At 33.9% G+C, this 22,949-nt stretch overlaps 1 protein-coding gene across 5 annotated transcripts in view; it reads left to right on the forward strand.

The window, feature by feature from the left end:
- Window positions 1–21,812, forward strand: part of UCHL5 (ubiquitin C-terminal hydrolase L5) — a 39,369-nt gene extending 17,557 nt beyond the window's left edge. For 2 of the 5 annotated variants that reach the window (XM_042977011.1, XM_007072839.2), the window contains exons 4-11: window positions 5,786–5,911; window positions 6,003–6,064; window positions 6,140–6,270; window positions 7,079–7,142; window positions 11,951–12,053; window positions 13,153–13,266; window positions 16,022–16,120; window positions 21,560–21,812. In XM_042977011.1, the coding sequence (XP_042832945.1) occupies window positions 5,786–5,911; window positions 6,003–6,064; window positions 6,140–6,270; window positions 7,079–7,142; window positions 11,951–12,053; window positions 13,153–13,266; window positions 16,022–16,120; window positions 21,560–21,604 (744 nt within the window). In that variant the 3' untranslated portion in view covers window positions 21,605–21,812. Of the gene's footprint in view, window positions 1–5,785; window positions 5,912–6,002; window positions 6,065–6,139; window positions 6,271–7,078; window positions 7,143–11,950; window positions 12,054–13,152; window positions 13,267–16,021; window positions 16,121–17,031; window positions 17,212–21,559 lie in introns of those variants that run through there. The other 3 variants (XM_042977012.1, XM_007072841.3, XM_042977013.1) reach the window with 2 other exon arrangements.
- Window positions 21,813–22,949: the final 1,137 nt, after the last annotated feature.

Consider the following 22,949-nt stretch of genomic DNA (forward strand, 5'->3'; position numbering starts at 1 on the left):
TGTGAAATTTATGTTGAAGTTATTTTTATTTTTTATGGGGTTAGTTGTGCTTTTCTTTTTGATTTGTGTGAGTTGTTTATGTATTCTTGATATTACTTCTTTAAGTTACCGTCTTATTGTTTTATTTTTTCTGGGCGTCTTTCGGTGAATAGAATTTTCTATTTTAGAGCCAGTGCTTTTTGTACCTTGTTTAAGAAATTGTTATCTATCTGAGGTTGTAGAAGATATTGACCTGTGTATTTAAATTTTAATTTTTGACATCTATGTCCATAATTCATCAGGAGTTGGGTTTTGGTGTATCATGTGAAGTAGGAATTCAATTTTATATTTTTCCATATGGATCATCATTTTTTTTCTATCCTGTTTATGAAACATCTGTTGTCTCCCCTATTTGTCTGACATTCCACATCTGTTGTGTATCAGTTCCATACGTATGTGTGTGTTTTCTGGACTGTACTCTGTTCCATTGATCACTTTGTCTGTCTCTGCCAATATCACAATATCACGGTCTAAATTTTTTTCACTTCTTCATAAGGTCTGGTATCTAATAGGTCATGTCTCCTCTCCTTGCTCTTTTTCAGAAATATCCTTCTATTTTTGGCTCTATGCTCTTCATATAAATTTCAGAGGCATCTTATCAAGTTGTATGAAACATTCTGTTGAAATTTTGACTGGAATAGCATTGAATATAACAATTTGGGGAGAATGTATATCTTCATATTAAGTCATGAACATAGTATGTTATCTATTTAGATCTTTATTATCTTTAACATGTTACATTATTTTCTCTGTAGAGGCCTTTTACATCTAATTCATTTGTTAGATTTATCCTAATTCATTGATATTTCTGTTACAATTATAAATTGTCTTCTCTTCAGTTACATTTTCTAGGTGTTCAGTGTTGGTGAAATGAAAAGGCAATTCACTTTTATGTTTTAATACTATATTTAGCTATCTTGCTAAACTCTCCTATTATCTCTAATAATTTGTTGGTTTTTTTTTTTGAGTGGGTTCTATCTTAAATTATCACATCAAATAATAACAGTTTTGTTTTTCCCTTTCAAATCCTTATGCCTCTAATTTATTTTTCTTTTCTTATTGCATGGCTAAGACCTTCAGTAAAATCATCATGATTTTACAGGGAATACTTTCACCATTTTCTTGTGCTGGATGATGTTTACTCTAGTTTTTATTTTTATTTTTTAAATGTTCTTTTTCAGGTAAGGATGTTCTGTTATTAATTTAGTAAGTTGTCTTTATTAAATTTTTTCAAATGCTTTTTCTGTACTTATTGAAATAATCATGTTTATTTTCTTTCTGTAGGTTAAATGCAGTCAGTTATGTTAATGACTTTTTAAAATATTAAATCATCCTTCCATATCTGGGATAAACCCAGTTGGTCAGGATGTATTCTCTTGTTATGCACTGTCAGATTTAATTCAGTAGTATTTGTTTAGCATTTTTGCATTTGTTATTTTCTTTTTTCGTAAAGGCTTTGATTAATTTTAGTATTAGGGATTTGCTGGCTTCAAGGCACGAGTTGGAATTACCTCTTTTTTTTATTTTTCAAAGAATTTGTATAAAATTTAGATGGGCTGTTTCTTTATATTTTGATAGAATTGGCCTGTACAGCCATCTGGGCCTGATATTTTCTTTGTGAGTATATGTTTTAACTACTGGTTCAATTTAATAGTTAAAAGGCTATTCAGGCTACTTATTTCTTCTTGATTTAGTTCTGGTAAGATTTTTTTTTTCTTTTGAAATTTCTCCATTTTAACTTAATTTTATGAAAGTGTTTCATATGGTTGTTCTTAGTATTCCCCTGTTCTTTTTAATCTTATTTTTAGTTATTTTCCTGACTCCCAGAATTCTGACTAGCATATTTGTGTAATAATGGTTTTATGTACTCTATTAATCTATCACCTTTTATTTCCTATCTGTAGTAGGGTGGAAGTCCAGCTGATCTTGTTTCTGTTTTCAGCCATCTTGAGTCCTTGCTGTAAATCGTCAAGCTGAATCTTTCATAATAAAAAAATCTATTTTGATTATGTTATTTCAGCATGAAAAATCTCTTATTCCTAGGGCAAACTACTAATTGCACAAGGTCAGTGATTTTCTAGGTAGCAAATATCCTCCTGTGGCGACTACAGCCATACTAATACGAACCAGCGTGCTCCTCTCTTGAAGGCACCATGTCACTTTGTTTCTTTGCTCACACCCTTCTTGCTTCCCTGAATGAATTTCCTTCTCTGTTCCCTAGGTCCTGTCAAGCTTTCAAAGCTCTATTAAAATTTTACATTCATAGAGAAACCTCTGATACTTCAGTTAAAAATTACTTCTTCCTTCATCATTTTGGTTTTCTACTCATCTCTTTTTCATGTATGGATTTTGTTTTGTTTTTCCCTAAATTCTCCACAGGCAGGACATTTATTGTATCCTTTCTTTGTTTTGTCTTTTTTCTAGAGTCGTCTTCTCTTTAGGAAGTCACAGTTTTATTCTCAACCTTATTTTTCCTTGACTATAAATAAATATTGAAAATGTATTAATTTATTTTATAGCTATACGTCAGTGAAGCTTGATGGTAATTTATAATGCGCTATTTCAAGAGCATTTCTCTGAGCATCCACTATATGCTTTTGTAGCAACTCTGAAAAGAAGTTATTCTCTGGTCCAGGGGCTGCAGGTCACATGGCTGCAATGTCAGGGTGGCAGCGTGCGTGTGTGACTCGGGTCATGTGTAAGAAAAGGGCGTGGAAGGGCCTGGACAAACTAAAGAATATATGTTCTCTCAAAGGAATTCAAACCAAATTCTTCAGGTTCCAAGGGAGCCCTGCTTGTGACCTCTTACTCTAGCCTCCTTTTACTGTCAAACTCTACTACTCTGTTTGAAAACGTGTTACAAGCCAGAGCATATATTAGAATACCCAGGATAAAGATTTAAAAATTAAAGATTTAAGAAGTTGGGGACTAAATAATTTATGCTGCAATGAATTTTTTGTGACATGAACTAAAGTTAAAGTTCTCCCAAATAGATGTATATAAGGTAATTTTTATGGGAGTTTCATGAGGCAAAAAACCTCTCTAAACTGTCTTGTTCACTGTGCATGCCACACTTACCACAATGTCTGGGATACTATAGATATTTAGTAAATATTTGAGTGACTGGCATCTTTTTTAAGTTTTTTTTTTTTTTTTCTTTCCAAAATTTTGGCAATTCTGTACTATATGTAATATAACCACTTGGTGGCGCTAACCTCATTTTTAAACCCTGAAAGGCATTTTTATACTTCTGCACACCACGATTACTATTCTTCGTATACGCACGGAATGAGTTGTAATAAATCGTGGACAGTGTGAATCATTTTAACATCGAAGGAGAAATATCATTAACCACCGGGTTTTTTTACCTTTTAAAAAAAAACCTTGAGATTTGATTGATTATACAAAAAACCACACATTTAATGTATATAATTTGGTGAGTTTGGAAGGAGTTTTGTTTCTGATTCTTTAGAAAATGTTTCTAAAGTGATGGATTACAGATTTCAAGTCCTTAGGTCATAGTAGTAGTTGAGCCTGTCTGTTAGAGCCTCAGCATCTAGCACTGGGTACGTAGTATATCTTTAATGTGTGAATTTGAAAGAATGTGTGAATGAGTATAAATTTTAACTTCTTCTGACTTCACTTCTACCAACCCACTCCCAGATAATTTCACCCCACATAATTTTGGTCCAAGATAAGGGGGCACTGAGTCTTAACAAAGTTTTTAGTTAACCACCTTTATGAAATTTCTTTTAATCATTAAAATTTTTTATCCAAATTTATGAAAGAACTGTGATTCAGAACAAAATACATATTGAAATAAATCAGCAATATTAATTGGATTTTAGATTTCCTGTTACTTTTTTTCTTATTTGTCAATTATGGGATAGTTTTGAGTACAAGATATTATTAGAGAGGAATAACAGAAGCATGGTTGTATCATTATATTTGTTTGAGAATTGGGTGTAAGAGAGTGTTCCCTAGTGGAGAAAGCAGTCTTACTAAGGAGTTTTTCAAACATACAGGAGGAAAAAATTGAAGAATTGGTGGATTTCGCAAGACCTCAAAAGCCTCTGGCAACATGAAAAGTAGAAGAGTATAAGAATTTAAAAGAGAAGATAATTGAAAGTTTTTCTTCTGAAATCAAGCAGGATGTAAATAGTTTACTAAATTGTAAAATCATAAGTGAATTAGCCTTTTGGAAAGACACTAATTCCAAAATAGCATTTAATCATAGGGGCACCTGGGTGGCTCAGTCAGTTAAGCGTCCAACTATTGATTTTGGCTTAGGTCATGATCTCACTGTCATGAGATTGAGCCCCAAATCAGGCTCCGCAAAGAGTGTGGGGCTTACTTGGATTCTGTCTCTCCCTCTCTGCCTCCCCATCCCGTTTGTGCTTGCTTGAGCATGCATGCACTCTGTCTCAAAATAAACATTAAAAAAAAGAAATAGTATTTAATGATAACATAGTAATAAGGTATAGAAATAGGACTAAGTTGTATTTTTAAAAATAATTTACCAAATTTAGTTCAACTTTACAGTTAATGTTGCTGTGGTATTCACAGTAATCGTCTAAGGTTCTTTCCAGCTCTATAATCTCAACACTGTAGGAGCTATAGGGAATATGGAAGAAGCCCTTGTCCATAGTGGGTTATAATCTGGTTAGAGAGACCACATATATGTACAGAGCCAGCCTAACATGGTGGCTAAGTATACAAATTCTAGAACCAGACTCTGCCTCTTGCTTAGCTCTGTACCCTTTGAGCAAGTTACTTAATTTCTTTGTACGTTAGCTTCCACAAATGTAAAATGAGAATATTACTCCTTCTTCATAGGTTGTTGAGAGAATTAAAAGAATTAATACGTATGAAGTGCCTAAAAAGTACCTGGCACATAGTAAGGAGCTATCTGAATGTTTTTTCACTCTGATTAGAATGTAAGGTCCACTTATTTTTTTAAATAGTTAACAGCTAAATGACAGCACTGTAAAGACTATATATGACTGAGATGAAAAAATGCGTGGACAATGTATATCCTTTTTAGGAAATCAAAGAAGGGTAGAAATAGCAGTTGTTGGATAATTTCTCTAAAAGCCACATAGGTAAGTTGGAGCTTGTGCTGGGTACTGAAATATGGGTTAAATTTGGATAGGTAGAAATGAATGTAGGAAGACGTAAATAGGAGGGAAGACAAGTTCTGTTGGTTTCATCAGCTGAGTTTAGATCAGGAAAGATTGGCCTTGCTACCCTAACTGGATTGGTTTCTTGATGTTCTGAGTTTATTTGGTTTCCTAGAATTCTCAACTGCAGAATTGCAGTAAATTCCTAAAAAATATATTAGAATGGGATTAAACATGTTTATTTAAAATTTTTTTTTAAAAAATGTTTATTTATTTTTGAAAGAGAGAAAGAGAGAGAGAGAGCAAGCACAGGCAGGGGAGGGGCAGAGAGAGAGGGAGACACAGAATCTGAAGCAGGCTCCAGGCTCTTGAGCTGTCAGCACAGAGCCTGACGTGGGGCTCTAACTCAAAAACTGTGAGATCACAATCTGAGCCAAAGTTGGATGCTCAACTGACTGAGCCACCCAGGTGCCCGAATTAGACATATTTATTATGCTTATGTTAAGACTATATGAAATAAATTTTGAAAACTATTAGCTTTATTCATATTTTGGAGGGCATTGTCATCATTTAAAAGCTGCTTTTTAAACCATAAATTTATAATATTTTGCTTTTATATTTTATAGGTTATTAACAATGCTTGTGCTACCCAAGCTATAGTCAGTGTGTTACTGAACTGTACCCATCAAGATGTCCATTTAGGAGAGACATTGTCAGAGTTTAAAGAATTTTCACAAAGTTTTGATGCAGCTGTGAGTATAATCATATTATTCCTAAAATGCTCCATTTTTGATAGTTTGTGATAATTCTTTTTTTAATAGGCTACTTTAAAAATTATTTTAGATGAAAGGTTTGGCACTGAGCAATTCAGATGTGATTCGACAAGTACACAACAGTTTTGCCAGGTAAAGAGACTTTTTGTTAAATAAACACTTTCTTTCATTCTTGTCTGTGTCTCACTATTTTTTTCTTCACTGTAGACAGCAAATGTTTGAATTTGATGCAAAGACGTCCGCAAAAGAAGAAGATGCTTTTCATTTTGTCAGTTATGTTCCTGTAAACGGAAGATTGTATGAATTAGATGGATTAAGAGAAGGACCGATTGATTTAGGTACTCTGGTTCCTGTTCCTGGTATTTCACTTTTGACAAGGAAAAAAGATTGGGTATTCTCCTTCATTTTAGCCACGGTACTGCTTAGATTTTGAAGGGGAAGGTAACTGTGAGGTAGTATAATGTCATCAGTCTTAAGTTTTTCATTACTTTATGAAGTTAAATAACACAGGAAGGACATGTTGCTCATCTCTACATTTTCTCTGTTGGCTTCTATCTGGGCACTCATTCTGTGTTCCTTAGAGCCTATCAAATATAAAGGAAGTAAAAGATCAAACAGAACAGTCAGTTTTGCTATAAAACTGGCAGCTATGCTAAAACTTAAGATGCAAAAGAGGATTAAAACAACTGGATAAAATTGGTTTTGCATTATGTGTGAATTTCAGTTTTTAATTTATAGTTATTATGGTTGGGAGTCAGGATTATTTTGCTACTAGTACGATGATGATTTTTCTTTGCTGTCAGTTTTATCACTAAAATGGAGGTAGTTATTCTTATTTCACGAAGTTGTGAATTTTAATAGGATAACTTCCTGATTCGTGACCTTTTTGAACAGTTGTTCAGCACTTACTAAGTGACACAATAATGTGGTAATGCAAATTATATTAATGCTTTTTACCCTTACCATTACTAAGAAAATAAGAATTGAAGCTTAACATAGTTAAGCTTATAAGGATAGTTAATCCTAAAAGGATTTTTACCATCCTGAATTTGCCAAAATTTTTATAAAAAGATCTTTTAGACTAACTTTTGAAATAATTTTAATATTGATTTTATTTGATTTAATTGCTTTCAAATTTCTTTCTAGGTGCATGCAATCAAGATGACTGGATCAGCGCAGTGAGGCCAGTCATAGAAAAAAGGATACAAAAGTAAATGCTCAGTTAATCTTACTAGCATAGTATTCTGGAATTTAAACTTATTTTTTCAACTTTTATTATTATTTTAGCAATGCTTGTTGAACATCTACTTTGGATTGGATTAATGTGTTCAAGAAGAAATCTCTAAATTCTACATAGTAATATGTCATCTTTATAAAAGTTAGACATGCAGATCTCCATTTAGATATTTTGTATAGTTTTGTAGAGTTTTGTTTTTAGGCATCTATTTTTTTTATTAAATTAAAACTTTTATTTTGAGATAATTATATATTCATATTCAGTTATAACTATAATACAGAGAGATCCCATGCACCCTTGATCCGCAGTGGTAACATCTGGCAAAACTAGTCCAGTGTCAACAGCCAGAATATTGACATTGATATAGTCGAGGTATAGAATGATTTAATTACCACAAGGATTTCCTCTCTTAGAGCCACCGATGCTTCCCTCTGCTGCCACTCCTCCTGCCTCCTTAATCCCTAGTTTTATAATTTTTTGTCCGTTAAAGAATGTTGTATAATTGAAATCATACGATATATAAACTTTTTGGACTGGCTTCTTTCACTCAGCACAATTTTCTGGAGATTTATCCAGGTTGTTAAAAGTAGTTCAGTCTTTTCTCTTGATGGGTAATAGCTATGGTATGGATATACCTTTTTTTTTTTTTTTTTTTTTTTGTCCATTTACCCATTGAAGGACATGTGGATTGCTTTCAGTTTTTGGCTATTATGAATAAAGCTGCAGTAAACCTTTGTACAGATTTTTGTGTGAACAGAAGTTCATTTCTGTGGGATAAATGCCCAAGAGTGCCATTGCTGAGTTGTAAATGCATGTTTAATTTTTTTTTTTTTTTAACGTTTATTTATTTTTGAGACAGAGAGACAGAGCATGAACAGGGGAGGGGCAGAGAGAGAGGGAGACACAGAATCTGAAACAGGCTCCAGGCTCTGACCTGTCAGCACAGAGCCCGACGCGGGGCTCGAACTTACCGACCGTGAGATCATGACCTGAGCCAAAGTCGGACGCCCGACCGACCGAGCCACCCAGGCGCCCCGCATGTTTAATTTTTTAAGAAACTGCCAAGCTCTTTCCCAGAGTGGCTGTACCATTTTACATTCCCACCAGCAATGTATGAGTGATCCAGTTTCTCCGCATCCTTACTAGCATTTGGTTTTGTCAAAACTTTTTATTTTAGCCATTCTAGTAGGTGGATAGTGATGTCTCATTGTGGCTTTGATCTGCATTTCTCTAATGACTAATGATGTTGAAAATCTTTCCATGACTTTTGCCTATTTTGTAATTGGATTGTGTGTGTGTGTGTTTTTTTGTTTTTTTTTTTTTGTTTTTTTTTTTTGACTGTTGAGCCTTGAGGTTCTTTACATACTCTGGATAGTACTAGTCCTTCATCAGACACATTGCTTGCAAATATTCTCTCCTAGTATGTAACCTGTCCCCTAATTCTCCCACACAGTCTGTCACAGAGCAAAAGCTCTTAATCTCAGTGAAGTCTAATTTATGAATCTTTTCTACTATGAATTGTATTTTTGTTGTCAAGTCTAAGAATTCTTTGTCTAGCCATAGATCCTAAAGATTTTCTCTTGGTCTTTTTTTCTAAAAAGTTTATATTTTAACAGTTTACATTTAAGCCTGTGATCTACTTTGAGTTAATTTTTGTATATGTTGTAAAGTAAGTCTAAGTTCATTTTGTTGCCTATGCATGTCCAGTTGCTCTAGCACCATTTGTTGAAAAGGCTGTCCTTCCTGTAGAAATTTGGGTAGAATTGTAAAAAACCAGTTTGAGTATATTTGTGTTGGGTATTTCTGGGTTCACTACTCTGTTCTGTTGACCTATTTGTCTGCTCTTTGCCAGTACTACACAGTCTTTTTTCACCTTTATTTTGAATTTTTTTGAATGTTTATTTTGAGAGAGGCGGAAGGAGTGCAAGCATGAGTGGGGGAGGGGCAGAGTGGGGGGGTAGAGAGAGAATCCAGGCAGGCTCTGTGCAGAGCCTGTCTGACAGCACAGAGCCCAGCATGGGGCTTGATCCCACGAACTGTGAGATCATGACCCGAGCCAGAATTAAGAGTTGGATGCTTAACTGACTGAGCCACCTACATGCCCCTGTACTACACAGTGTTGATTACTCTAGCTATATTATAAGTCTCAAAATCAGATAAACTGACACCTACAACTTTATTCTTTTTCTTCAAAATTGTTTCAGCTTTTATAGTTCCTCTGTCTTCTCATATAAATTTTAGTATAATCTTGTTCATATCTATAAAAATTCTTGCTGGGATTTGGTTAGGAATTGTGTCAAACATTTATATCCATTTGGGGAGAATTGGCGTCTTTTCTATGATGAGTCTTCCAGTTTATGAACATGGTATGTCTCTCTATTAACTTTGATCTTCTCTAATTCATTTCATCAGCATTTTGTAGTTTTCAGCATACAAATCCTGTACATGTTTTGTCAGATTTACAGCCAAGCATTTCTTAGTCTTTTGAGTGATTACAAATAATAGGATTTCTTTGATCATCGTTAATATGTAGAAACACAGTTGATTATTTTCTTTCTTTTTCTTGTATCCTTTGACCTTGCTGATCTTACCCACCAGCTTTAGAAGGTTTTTTTATGAGTTCCTTGGCATTTTCTACACAGATAATCATGCCATATGCAAATAAGGGCAGTTATGGATTTGTCTACTTTTAAAAAAAATTTTAAAAATGTTTATTTATTTTGAGAGAAAGAGAGAGAGAGAGCGTGCGCATATACACAAGCTGGGGAGGGACAGAGAGAGAGAGAGAGGAAATTCGAAGCTCAGTGCAGAGACTGACATGGGGCTCGATCTCATAGCTGTGAGATCATGACCTGAGCCAAAATCAAGAGTCAGATCTTAACTGACTGAGCCATCCAGGTGCCCCAAGGATTTTATCAGCTTTATCAGTTTTATCAGCTTTCCTTTACATATTTTGCAGGTCTGTTGTTTGGAGTTATAAACATTTGTTGCCATTTCTTCTTGGTGGATTGATCTTTTTATCATTACATAATGTCCCTTTTTAGTAATTTTCTTTGTTTTGAAATTTACTTTATCTCATAGTAATATAGCCAGTCTTGCTTTTTTATTTTTGATTAGTGTTTTCAGTCAAGTTGAGATTTTCATCATTTTTAATATGACAAATGATTATAGATTGAAACCTGGACATTTGGGGTTTTATATAAGTGTCTGGACTCTGTATAATAAAACTTGTTGTTAAGCTGGTTTATATGGGCACTGCTCTGGCAGGGTATATCAGGGATGCTACCTCATTACTGCAGGTGGGAGTAGAAATTCAGGTTCCTCACTGTCCCTCCATTGATACCTAAGGTGGGAGGGTTTCCTTGTTATGCTAGGCAGGGATGGGAGTTCTGGCCCCTAAAAGAGTATCTGCTGATACCACCCTGGCTGGGTTTGCCTTGTTACTGCTTGCTATGTGGCTTCACTGTCGATAAAGTGGGGGAGGCTTCTTCACCACGGTATGGTAGTGACTTCCCACTTGGCTTCCCATTTGGTCTCCTCTGGACACTGCACATAGGTGTCATTACACCCACAGGGATGAAAGTCCCATCTCCCTGCTCAGCCTTTGCTGTAGATAGGGTTGGGGCCACAGTTTTTCCACTGTGTTTAGCTCTGGTAGAGTGGTTATTGTCTAAAGGTTTTCTGTCTCATGAATTGCCCCTTTCCGATTTGGATAAGAAAGGACAGACTTTTTTTGGTACTTCTTTTTGGTCTGTGCCTGTTGGCATTTCTTGGTTGCTGGCTTCTTCTCCAAGTCTAGGATATACGAAGGCAAATGAGATAACTCAATGAGTGTACCACTGTGTCATTTTTGGGTCCTGGTTCCCTAGCTTGCCTGCCTTCTCTCCACCTTTCAGAATTTTCATTTTTCCTTGCCTTTAAAATATATACATATATATATATGTATATATATACATATATACATGTATATATTATGTCTAGTATTTTGGTTTGTTATTTTCTTAGTGGGAGGAATAGGGAAATGGAAGTTCCATAGCAGTTTTATAAACAACATTTGTACGTAGTTCAAAGCACTATAGGTTATATTGGGCTATGTGCTTTCCAGTGGATAGAATTTTGTATGAGAAAATGTTAGAGGTAAATAATGCAAAGACAGGTTTACATTTTCTATATACATCTTGAATAAGCACCATTCATGTAATATTGGCAGTAATTTTTCTACTGTCAATCCCTATCATCAACAAGCTTATATCATTGTGATACTCTGGTATCAGAGTAGCGAAAATAGCATTCAGAAGTTTTACAACAAGATATAATCACATTAATAAAATACATAAATATTTCACAACTTATTTATAATGAAATATAAAGTATAAAGTGAAATTTAAAAATATATTAATTAAAAATAGCAACTATATAATGACTTAGAAAAAAGTGTAAGTTAGGAATGTGGTTAATTACCATAAAAATGCCAGTATAATTAATCTAACAAATGTGAGGTCTTAGTTTAGTTATTTTTTTCTGAGGTCAGAACATTTAAAAGTTTGTGATTAAATTTAGCTAGGTGTTTTTTGTTGTTGTTTTTTTTTTTTTTTTTTTTTTTTTTAACTGCAGTTGTACCCTTTCATATGTGAAAGCCTTTTTTAAATGTCTATTTTCATTGTTAGCTGTTGATAGATTTGTGTTTATCCTAGAGAGCCATAGGGTAATCACAATAGATTATTTTAATTGTAATAGTGTTACAATTCTTTATTACATTATAAACTTTAACTTTTTTGTAGGTACAGTGAAGGTGAAATTCGATTTAACTTAATGGCCATTGTGTCTGACAGAAAAATGATATATGAACAGAAGATAGCAGAGTTACAAAGACAACTTGCTGAGGTTTGTGGTCATGTTTTAAATTTTTTTTTTGTTGTTGTTAAGCATTTATTTATTTTTGAGGGAGAGACAGAGCATGAGTGGGGGAGGGGCAGAGAGAGGGGGAGACAGAATCTGAAGCAGACTCCAGGCTCTGAGCTGTCAGCACAGAGGCTGATGCGGGGCTTGAAGAGATCATGACCTAAGCCGAAGTTGGAGGCTTAACCAACTGAGCCACCCAGGCACCCCTTTTGGCCATGTTTTTAAGTGCAAAGTTCTAGTTTAGTTATTTTAGGGAAAGTATTCTTTATCTTTGTTTCTTGCTCTACTTCCTTTGTTCTCTCTCTCTCTTTCTTTCTCTTTCCCTCCCTCCCTACCTCCTTCTCTTTCCTCATTCCTTCCTTCCTGATTTAATCAAGTGTCCCGAGTGGTGATTAAGAGAATACACTATGGAGTCAGGTTGCCTAGATTCAGCTCCTGGCTTTGTCACTTAATGGATGCATGAACTGGAATATTTCTTTGTGCTTCAGTTTCTTAAGGTCAAATGAAAATAGTATTTACCTTATAAGGCTGTTGTGAGGATTAAATGAGATGATGTATGTAAGCCACTTAAAACAAATATTAAATGGATATAAGAATTAGCAATTAACTAATTTCATTATATAATTAAGCAAGTTAGAATATATTTCTCAAAGAATTACCTGGGGACATTTAGATACATGTAATCTTTACTAGCCTATATGATTGATTATCTTTCTGTAGTAAATATGATTGGAGAAGATAATTAGTAATAGTACCTTTTTTACATTCTTTGATCCCATATTCTTAAGAACATATTTAAGCATATTTATTTTATAGCTGAACAAAAGATTATAGCAACACAGCATATTGCAGTATAGATTGTTTTTAGTTAAAAATGCATATGTGTTATTGTAGAACATAGAAATATGGATGGTACTACTTAGGGCTTTTGTCCTTTAATATTGCAGTTAGTAGGCTGGAATTCTGTCACCAATATTAAGAGTAAAATTTGGAAATAATTGTACTATGTATATAATTTTAAAATATTTTGGACTCAAGCCTCAATCATTAGGGTATGGTGTTTCTTTTTCTTTACCCTAAGGAGGAACCCATGGATACAGATCAGGGTAATAATATGTTAAGTGCTATTCAGTCAGAGGTTGCCAAAAATCAGATGCTTATTGAAGAAGAAGTACAGAAACTAAAAAGATATAAGGTATGTTTTCCTTTTATTTGTTCCTTTATTGTTTTAATATAGAGTAGTATATTTTAACATGAAAGTATATTGAATACTTGATTGTTTTCCCCCATCAATTACTAGTTTTCAGAATAATGAGTTGATTCCGTGGCACCCCACAAAGGTAACTAGTGAGGTTTCTTTCTTTTTAATTTTTTTTTTTTGAAGTGTTATTATGAACAGATTTTTTAACTGATTTGATGCTTCAGTTCACTGCAGTTATGGATGATCAGATTATTTCATCTTTGGCCATTAGGATCAACTTCAGGCTGTCTCCTAAGTTCTTTTGATGGGATTCTCGTCATCTCTGATAGTTTCCTTGCTTTCTAGCATGACTAGATGTTTCAGAATCACCTTGTAGATCTCCTGCTTCAGACTTGGATTAGCCATTTTTTCAAGAAGCTCTGTGTCCTATTGTTGGGAAATGGTATTTAGAAACCACTCTTTGGGTACACAGTGATACCAATTGGTCATTATATCTAGGCCTTTTCAGAGCTAAGAAATACATTTTTGTTTGCTGCTTGTTTTAGTTTGAAGAGAAAATATGTGAATTCAGTATTCAAATTTAGAATTAAAGGACTTGGGGTGCCTGGTTTGCCCAGCTGGTAGAGCATGGGACTCTTGATCTCAGGGTCATGAGTTCAAGACCCATGTTGCATGTGGAGCCTACTTAAAAAAAAAGAAAGAATTAAATGGCTTTATACTTGAAATTAACTATTTGCATCTTCTCTCTCTCTCTCTTTTTTAAATGCTTATTTTGAGAGAGAGAGAGAGAGAGAGAGAGGGAGAAAGCATGTGAGTACATACATGAGTAAGGGAGGGCCAGAGAGAGAATCCCAAGCAGGCTCCGTGCTATCAGCGCAGAGCCCTATGTGGGGCTCCATCCGTGAATCCTGAGATCATGACCTGAGCCGAAATCAAGACTCGGGTGCTCAACTGACTGAGCCACCCAGGCACCTCACATTTCTTCTCTTAAGCTGAAAATCTTGATTCCTAACAATATTAATGTAATTACTTATTTGCTTTATGCTGTATATATATATATATATATATATATATATATATATATAGTATATTCATGTATAAGCAAATAATTATTTGCCTTATGCTATATATATATAACATGTGCATATATTTATAAGTGTATATATATAAAGGTACAGAAACAGCAATAGTAGTAAGTAGCATTAATAACAACTGAAAAGTTTTTTCTTAGGATATATCCCATTTTGGATATATAATTAAATTACTGTGTTTTTAAAGTTATTTCAGAAAATTTTCTCTTGGTGTGATTCTATCACCAATTTGGTACACAGTTGGATTCATTTGTTTTATTTTCCTTTTTAGTTTTTTAGGCTGTTAAAATTTTTTTGATTTAATTTTAATTATGGCAAACATTTATGTAATTGAAAGGCAAATATAAAGCAATGTGATCTTTAATAATGTCATTCTCCTTCATTTGCAATCTGATAAGCTTTTTTCAGAGACAGTAAAAAGTGTGAAGGGAGCTCTGAATTTTGCGTGAGTTTGGAAATGGTAGTTATATTATTTCTCATGTGTATCATAGTAGGAAAAGCATTGGTTTTCATTTGAATCTCACTTTGAAGGCAAGGATTGTCTTTTTAAAAATTTTTAATTGATCATCACAGTGTTAGCATAGTGCTTTGCAACATATTTAACAGTCTACAAATAACTGTTAAATAAAATAAATGAACCTGGAACTAGTAAGATTTCTTTAGTTGGAAGTAGGGGCTGGCTCGAGTATTCCAGGCAGGAAAAAGGTGGGCCAAGTTCATAGAGACAGGGAGGTAAGGAATAAAAGCTTGAATGTTTATCTTCCATTTTATGTGGTACACAAAATAACTACCCACCACTTATGCATTCTTATGCAGGGTTATTCCATAATTAACCAAGTTTTAATATTAGCCTAAAGTAAAACACACACTTGGTTTTCAGAATCTCTACCTGCTACACTGTTGGAAATGCTTTGTTCCAAAAGGTAAAATGATTCTCCTACTGATATAAAATGAGCATATGTTAAGATTTTATTAAATTCATTATTTAATTTGAGGAACCCGTAAGATGTCACAGCTAGTTCAAGTGAGAAGTCAAGAAGCTCAAGTTTATCTGAAGGAATATTGAAATGAATTTACTAAAGATGGAAACTTTTCTCTACGGGAGAAGGGAAATAAATTGCTAGACAGAATATTTAATAGCTTAATGGCAGTGAAAAACTCGAATTGGGTAACTTGGGAGAGGTGTCCTAGACAATGCATAGTTTTCCTTTGAAGTACAGGTCTTTCCCTATAGTCCACCCTATTTTGATTAAAAGTAATTCGGAGAAAAATTATTCTTGATCACAAAATAAAGCTGCTTTCATTAGGCTTTCCTGATTATTTGCATAGTTATAGTAGCAAATAGCAAGTTAATTTACCACGTGGGCCTTCTTAAGTTTGCTTTCATAAGTTAAGTTTTCATAAATAATTTTAGACTTTTAAAAGCCTCTGCTATTTGCTAAGCCAAGGGTGGGAAACCATAACCCAAGAAACTCCTCGTATTTTTTATTGTATTAGTCTTTATTCTCAGTGGGGATATAATCTCATTATTTCTAATATTTTTTCTCATGAGAATGGAAGATTTTTTTCCCATTTCTATTGAGTAGGATGCAAAAATTACAATATTAGGAACTTAGAAATGTAAAGTTAGTGTGTTTTGATATTTGTTTTACTTTCAGATCGAAAATATCAGAAGGAAGCATAATTATCTGCCTTTCATTATGGAATTATTAAAGACTTTAGCAGAACACCAGCAGTTAATACCACTAGTAGAAAAGGTAAGTTACTGGTGAATACTTATTAGATTTAGATTCCCCAAAACAGTGTTGTGTTTTTTGTTTTTTGTTTTTTTTTTTTGGCTTGAGTAGAGGTGAAATTTGTTGAAGCATTTTTATTTTATTTTTTTGGCTTTCTCCTATTGTTTTGTATTCTAGCTAAGCATTAATTCAACCTGATATTGTAAAATAAAAATAAGGAATTGCCCTACTGCTTTAGCCTTCCAGAATCCTTAGTGTTACGAACTCAGAATGTACCTAATATATTAGAATAAAATTTAAAACATTTTCCTTTCTTTAAGCTGAAAGCAACATTTTAAAAAATATATATATATTTTAATGTTTATTTATTTTTGAGCAAGAAAGACAGCATGTGAGCAGGCGAGGGACAGAGAGAGAGGGAGACACAGAATCTGAAGCAGGCTCCAGGCTCTGAGCTTGTCAGCAGAGCCTGACTCAGGGCTTCAAGTCATGAACTGCAAGGTCATGACCTGAGCTGAAGTTGGAAGCTTAACTGACTGAGCCACCCAGGTGCCTCTGAAAGCAAATTTTTAATGTTAATAATTGAGATAATAGATTCTTTGTTCTTTAGTTTAAGAAAAATTTGAATTATCGATGAATTTAAAACTGGAATGGACATTGAAGGGGGAAAAAATAACCATAGCCTAGACTAAGAAATGGGTTTTTTGTATTCATTCCTAAGCTAGTATTCTTTCTGCTGAAGAAAAACTAACAAAGGTTTGTGAAAAATTCTGATTTCTAAGATTTTTATCTTCAGAACAAGGCACTTAAATATTTATTGAATAAATGCAATGCAATTAAATTGTTTTTAAGTTTATACTGTAAATCAGTGTTTCTAAAAGTGACCATCACTGGATACTCTTTAAAATACATGTTACCTGGCCCCTCCCCAGATATTCTGATATAGGGGAAGAAATCTTTAATTAGAGTTACCCCAAGTGACTCTAATGCAGCTTGTTTGTGTACCACGTTTTGAGAAACACTTTGAGAAGACAGTACTAGGCAAATAACATTTTGGATCATTAACTTAAGAGCAGAGCACATGGTAGGTATGTGTTTCTTATTAATTTTAAAGTATGAAGCAAAGAGGGGCGCCTGAGTGGCTCAAGTTGGTTGAGCGTCCAACTTCGGCTCAGGTCATGATCTCACGGTTTGTGAGTTCGAGCCGTGCATCAGGCTCTGTGCTGACAGCTCAGAGCCTGGAGCCTGTTTCAGATTCTGTGTCTCCTTCTCTCTGCCCCTTCCCCGCTCATGCTGTATCTCTCTCTGTCTCTCAAAAATGAATAAACGTTAAAAAAAAAAAAAATTGAAGTATGAAGCAAAGATACATTTCAACCCAGCTTTTTTATATCATCATAAATTTAAAATTTTAAATGATACGAAGTGAAAGTTATGGTTTTTGTGTATACCTTATTACCCAGATCCTGAAACGTGTGCTTCTGCTTTTAGCACTAAGTACACAAATTATTGCAGAAAACTGCTAAGTCTTCCCCTTTTTAAAAAAATGTTTATTGGGGTGCCTGGGTGGCTCGGTCGGTGAAGCGTCCAACTTCGGCTCAGATCATGATCTCACGGTCCGTGGGTTCGAGCCCCGCGTCGGGCTCTGTGCTGACCGCTCAGAGCCTGGAGCCTGTTTTGGATTCTGTGTCTCCCTCTCTCTCTGCCCCTCCTCTGTTCATGCTATGTCTCTCTCTGTCTCAAAAATAAATAAACGTTAAAAAATAAAAATTAAAAAAAAATGTTTATTTATTTATTTTGAGAGAGAGAGAGGGAGAGGGAATCCCAAGCAGGCTCTGCACTGTCAGCACAGAGCCCATTTCGGGGCTCAATCTCAGGAACTGTGAGTTCATGATCTGAGCCAAAACCAAGAGTCGGATACTTAATCGACTGAGCCACCACCCAGGGCACCCTCAATCTTCTCTTTTCCATATAGGTTTTCTATTCATGTATCCCAGGGTATTAAAGCTATAAAAGTGTAAGATGGGAAACTGATTTTTAGATTTTCAGATTAACAATTAGGATTCTGTGAGTCTCTGAAGTACCTCCATAGTGTGTTCTTTGCATGCAACACTATGAAATATTTCACTATTAAAAATATTAAAATATTAATATGTAGGCTGTTATGTTAAACATGTTACATCAGATTCTAAATATACATAAATGTTATTAAAGGCCAGACAAATGTTTATTAGGGAAATTTAATATGTATGTATTTTGCTTCAAAACTGATCTGTGAATAAACTTTTTGGTGCAAATTAGGAAAACGACCATTCTTGTTTGATTTTAAAGACCGTATATCCCCAGAGTTTTTTGAAAGTGTAGTTGGAACAGCTTTTCAGCTTTTCCATTGGAACTGTAATTTCTGAGTTGACGTTAGTTTGGACACAGGGTGGCAGTATGAGCGTCTGGTGTTGGTGGAACACCAGCTCAGTGTGTTCTTGTGTTTGCATCTGTTTTTTTGAGGGGGTAGTTATTGATCTTCTACCTCTTGCCTCTTTCTTCCAACTGTTTTTTGATTAATAATATTGCATAAGCAATATTGAGGTTACATTTATTCTTCGTGTATATGCGATATCTGTTATCCCCTAAGGGATTCCCCTAAAGGAATATATCCTTTAAGGAGTATCCCCTAAAGGAATTCAGATGCATTACTTGATAAAAATTTTTGAAATTTTAAAATCATTCATCATTTATCTAGTTGCAGCTTTATTCCTGGACCTCTCTTAAAGTCTAGAGATGTCTTCCCTCTTAAGCAATTCATGATATAGTTGGGGCAAGGAATAAACAACTATAGTATCGTGTTGAATAGAATTGTTCTGATAGGTGCCAGAATAAATTCATGCTGAAGATCAGGGGGGAGCACAGTTGGGCTCCTAAATAGCTATGCCCCTTGAAGTTTCACATCCACAAAATTTTAAATCTGTAGTTAGAATCAAATGCTTATTGTCTACCAATAAGTCCGCTTCCTTAAGCACAAATATATTTTGTTCATCTTATTTTGAAAAAAGGAGTTATTGTATCATATTGAATATCACTTTCTGCTAATGTTACAAATGAAAGAATAAAGATGAGATTTTATAATTATATACAAGGGCTTTAATAGTGATAAATGCTTAATGGTAATACTTCTAAGAAAAATTACATGTAGAATTCAGAAATGGATAAGTTGAAGTTAACTAAGAAATTAGTAAGTTGAAATGCTCCTCCCCTCCCCCCCCCCAAACCCCCATGCCAAGGGAAAGTAGAATAAAGGAACAAAGCATAAAAGGGGTAGAAGGAACCAAACAGGAAAGATGAGACTACTCTCGGCAGTGATGCTGAATGCCAAACCTGTCCAGGATCAGATCTCAGAGTAACTGAGACAGTTGCTTATATAGCCTGTGATGGCATGAAAGTGTTTGGGTTTGGAAATCTTTTTGTTTTACAGAATAATAAAGAAAAGATCAAGACTTTGTTCCAAGGGCATATGGCTATAATGAATTAGGTTAAGATCTTGGCTTATAAGCACTTTTGTTACATAAGGCTTCTACTCTTATCTGAGGCGTTGAATATATATTACATAAACACTGCTCAGGATGTAACCTAAAAATACATAGTTATAAAACTTACTTAACTTCTTCTTAATTTTATCTGAATTATATATTTTAATAATTATATGGACATGCTCTGCATTATGTCTTTGCTCATTTAATTATGTTATAAAGTTTATGTCATAAACTATAAATTTATTTTTGTTAATCCAACTAAACATTCTATATATTCAGGGGTCAATAAGGAAAAAATATGTATTTTAATTTCAAATTATATCTGAAGTTGAATTGTATTTTCATTATTTGGAAACAGAATTTCTATCGTAAAAATTGTATACATATCAAATTACAAGTTATGCTTGTTAACTAAAAATGTTCATGCAAGCAGTTTTATTTTACATTTTATTTATTTTTGAGAGAGCACAAGTGGGGGAGAGGCAGAGAGAGAGGGAGACATAGAATCTGAAGCAGGGTCCAGGCTCTGAGCTGTCAGCACAGAGCCTGATGTGGAGCTTGAACTCAGAAACCGTGAGATCATGACCTGACCTGAAGTCGGACACTTAACTGACAGAGCCACCCAGGCACCCCAGCAGTTTTATTTTATATGATACACATAACATATTTCCTCTTAATATTCTAAGTCATAGCACTCTATTTTATCATAATAAAATACACTATTTGTATAATAATTATACTACCTAATGCATTATAATTTTTTAAAATGCTTATTTATTTTTGAGAGAGAGAGAGAGAGAGAGAGAGAGAGAAACAGTGTGAGTGGGGGAGGGGTAGAGAGAGAGGGAGACACAGAATTTGAAGCAGGCTCCAGACTCTGAGCTGTCAGCACAGAGCCCCGTTGTGGGGCTCAAACTCATAAACTGTGTGAGATCATGACCTGAACCCAAGTCGGGCACTTAACCTATTGAGCCACAAGGGCACCCCTACCTAATGAATTATAAAAAAGATTGTAATTGTCCTAATTACCCTATTTTTTAATCTAAGGACATTTTTTTCTTAGTTGTATAATAGCAAAACTCTATTTGTTCCTTTCTGATTCAAGTGGCATAGTGGAAAGAATATTATATTCTAGTACTCTGAATTATTCTCAAAGTATCATTTGAGGACCAGCAGACTTGGTATCATATGAGAATTTGTTAGAAACTTAGAAACTCAGTTATTTTTTTGAATCAGTTTGTATTATAATAGGGACCCCAGGTTATTGGTATGTACATTGAAAAGCACTGCTGTAGAACAGGTGTCTTTGACCTCTCGAGGTTTTATTTTCTTCTAGCTGTGTGACTTAGGTCAAGTTTGTTATCTGTAAGCTCTGTCTTCTTCATCTGCTGAAAATAAAATAGAATTACTGGGTTCAAGCTATCTAATTGTTATGAGGATAAATGAAATAAAGTGTGAGAGCATTTTTTGGGTTGTATAAATAAAGTTTATCAATACTACAGATACATAATCCTTTAGTGAGATGTTAAACTCATTTGTTCGAATATGCAGAAACTAATGTAAGACTTTTCTTTTACTCAATTTGAATGAGAAATGGACACATATGTAAATATATTGTTTTGAAATATTTATGAATGAGTATGATTTTATGGAATTAGTAATTATGTATTTTTAGATCATTATAATAATACATTTTAACTTCAGATAGGAAAGAACTACAAACCAAACATGATCCTTTTTTACTGAGGGTAAAGCATAACTATAATTTGTCCGCAGTAGTTTGTTGTAAGTCTCGAGTTATGAAAGATAATGCTCTAGAAATCTTAAAAACGATGCGTTTCAATCTTTTTAACTTAAGGATACCCTCTTACACAAATTTTAATGTGACCTAAAATGGACTTGTAAGATTTTATAGAATACAATCTTTAACTTCTAGGCAAAAGAAAAACAGAATGCAAAGAAAGCGCAGGAAACCAAATGAAGAAGATGCTTTGGGATGTGTCCACATTTCTGCTTCTGCACTTATTTTCATGGAAACCATTAAGTATAAAGAACTTTGAGCAACATCCTAATTGACTCAGTGCACGTTTGGCGTAGTACCAGTCTGTCTTGTCTTTAATGCATGGATTCCTTCCCTACCTGCATCATGTGCATGTGGTGCATATTAAATAAAAGTGATGTTGAGAGTGCTTGCCCAGATCCCATTATTTGACATTGGATCTGAGAACTTCTGTTGGTTCTCTGGATGTATACTATCACAATGAACCTAGAAATTGCACAAATGATATTCTCTACCTGTAATTGTTAAAATTAATCTTAGTTCAGTTACAAGCTTAAAATTTATGAATGTCAGATCTTGATTAAACTGGATCTCTTGTTTTCTCTTCATCATGAAAAGAAAATTGGTATATGTCTTTGATATCTAAACATTTTGAGGATTTTAAAGCTGAATTTTATCTTGAGAAAGTATGGTTTTAATGCAGACCATTTGAAAAAGACAAAAGTATAGTTTTTAGTGATTTTCATTGCTGCCAGTAGAAAAAGTAATAAACGTCCAAATTATTTTAGCAGACTTTCTTTAAGTGTTTGGGGTTATTTATTTATGTATTATAGAATTATTTTAGGAAGGTGTGAGTATTCTTCAAAACAGAATTTCAGATTAAGAACAAATGATAAATTTTCAAGACTTTCGGTGTTGCTCTCAGTTTGGCAACATTTTTCAAACTGCTAAGCTGTATGTATCTATAAGAAAATCAGAGGTTTGACAATTCAGGCTATCTGCTTTTTAAAAAAATATGATGTCATGGTGGAGGATCCTTCTATGGCAATTTGAATAAAATTGGTGTAGCCAATAGTTTCCAAGAACCATGTATAGTTAGCTGACAATGGATTTTTTAAAATTGCTTTTGGAATTTGCTTTGTTTTTGATTCTATGAAATAATTGTATTCTTGCTCCTAATCTTTTCCAAGTTAAACTTTAAAGGAGATTTTATAAAACTTCTTTTTATAAAGGCAATTATCTACTTTTTTTTTTTTCTAGATACGTTTCTGAAATTGATACATGACTTTTTAACATTTTATTATGGAAAAGTTTAAGCATATGTAGGGGGACTGTGTATTCATCTTCTAGCTTCAAACACATGAGTTTTTTAAGGATTGTTTTAAAACTTAACTACATTGTGGTATTATTAAAAAACTAATGTGAGAAAATCTGGTGGGAAATTGAGTAGAAAAGTTAATGAATATTTTTCATACATAATTTCAGTTGAAGGTAATAAAGAAGAATTTGTAGTTTCTCATTTGTTTGTGGGTAAATGTATTTTGCT

The sequence above is a fragment of the Panthera tigris genome, chromosome F3 (genome assembly GCF_018350195.1).
Source record: "Panthera tigris isolate Pti1 chromosome F3, P.tigris_Pti1_mat1.1, whole genome shotgun sequence".
Lineage (NCBI taxonomy): Eukaryota > Metazoa > Chordata > Mammalia > Carnivora > Felidae > Panthera > Panthera tigris.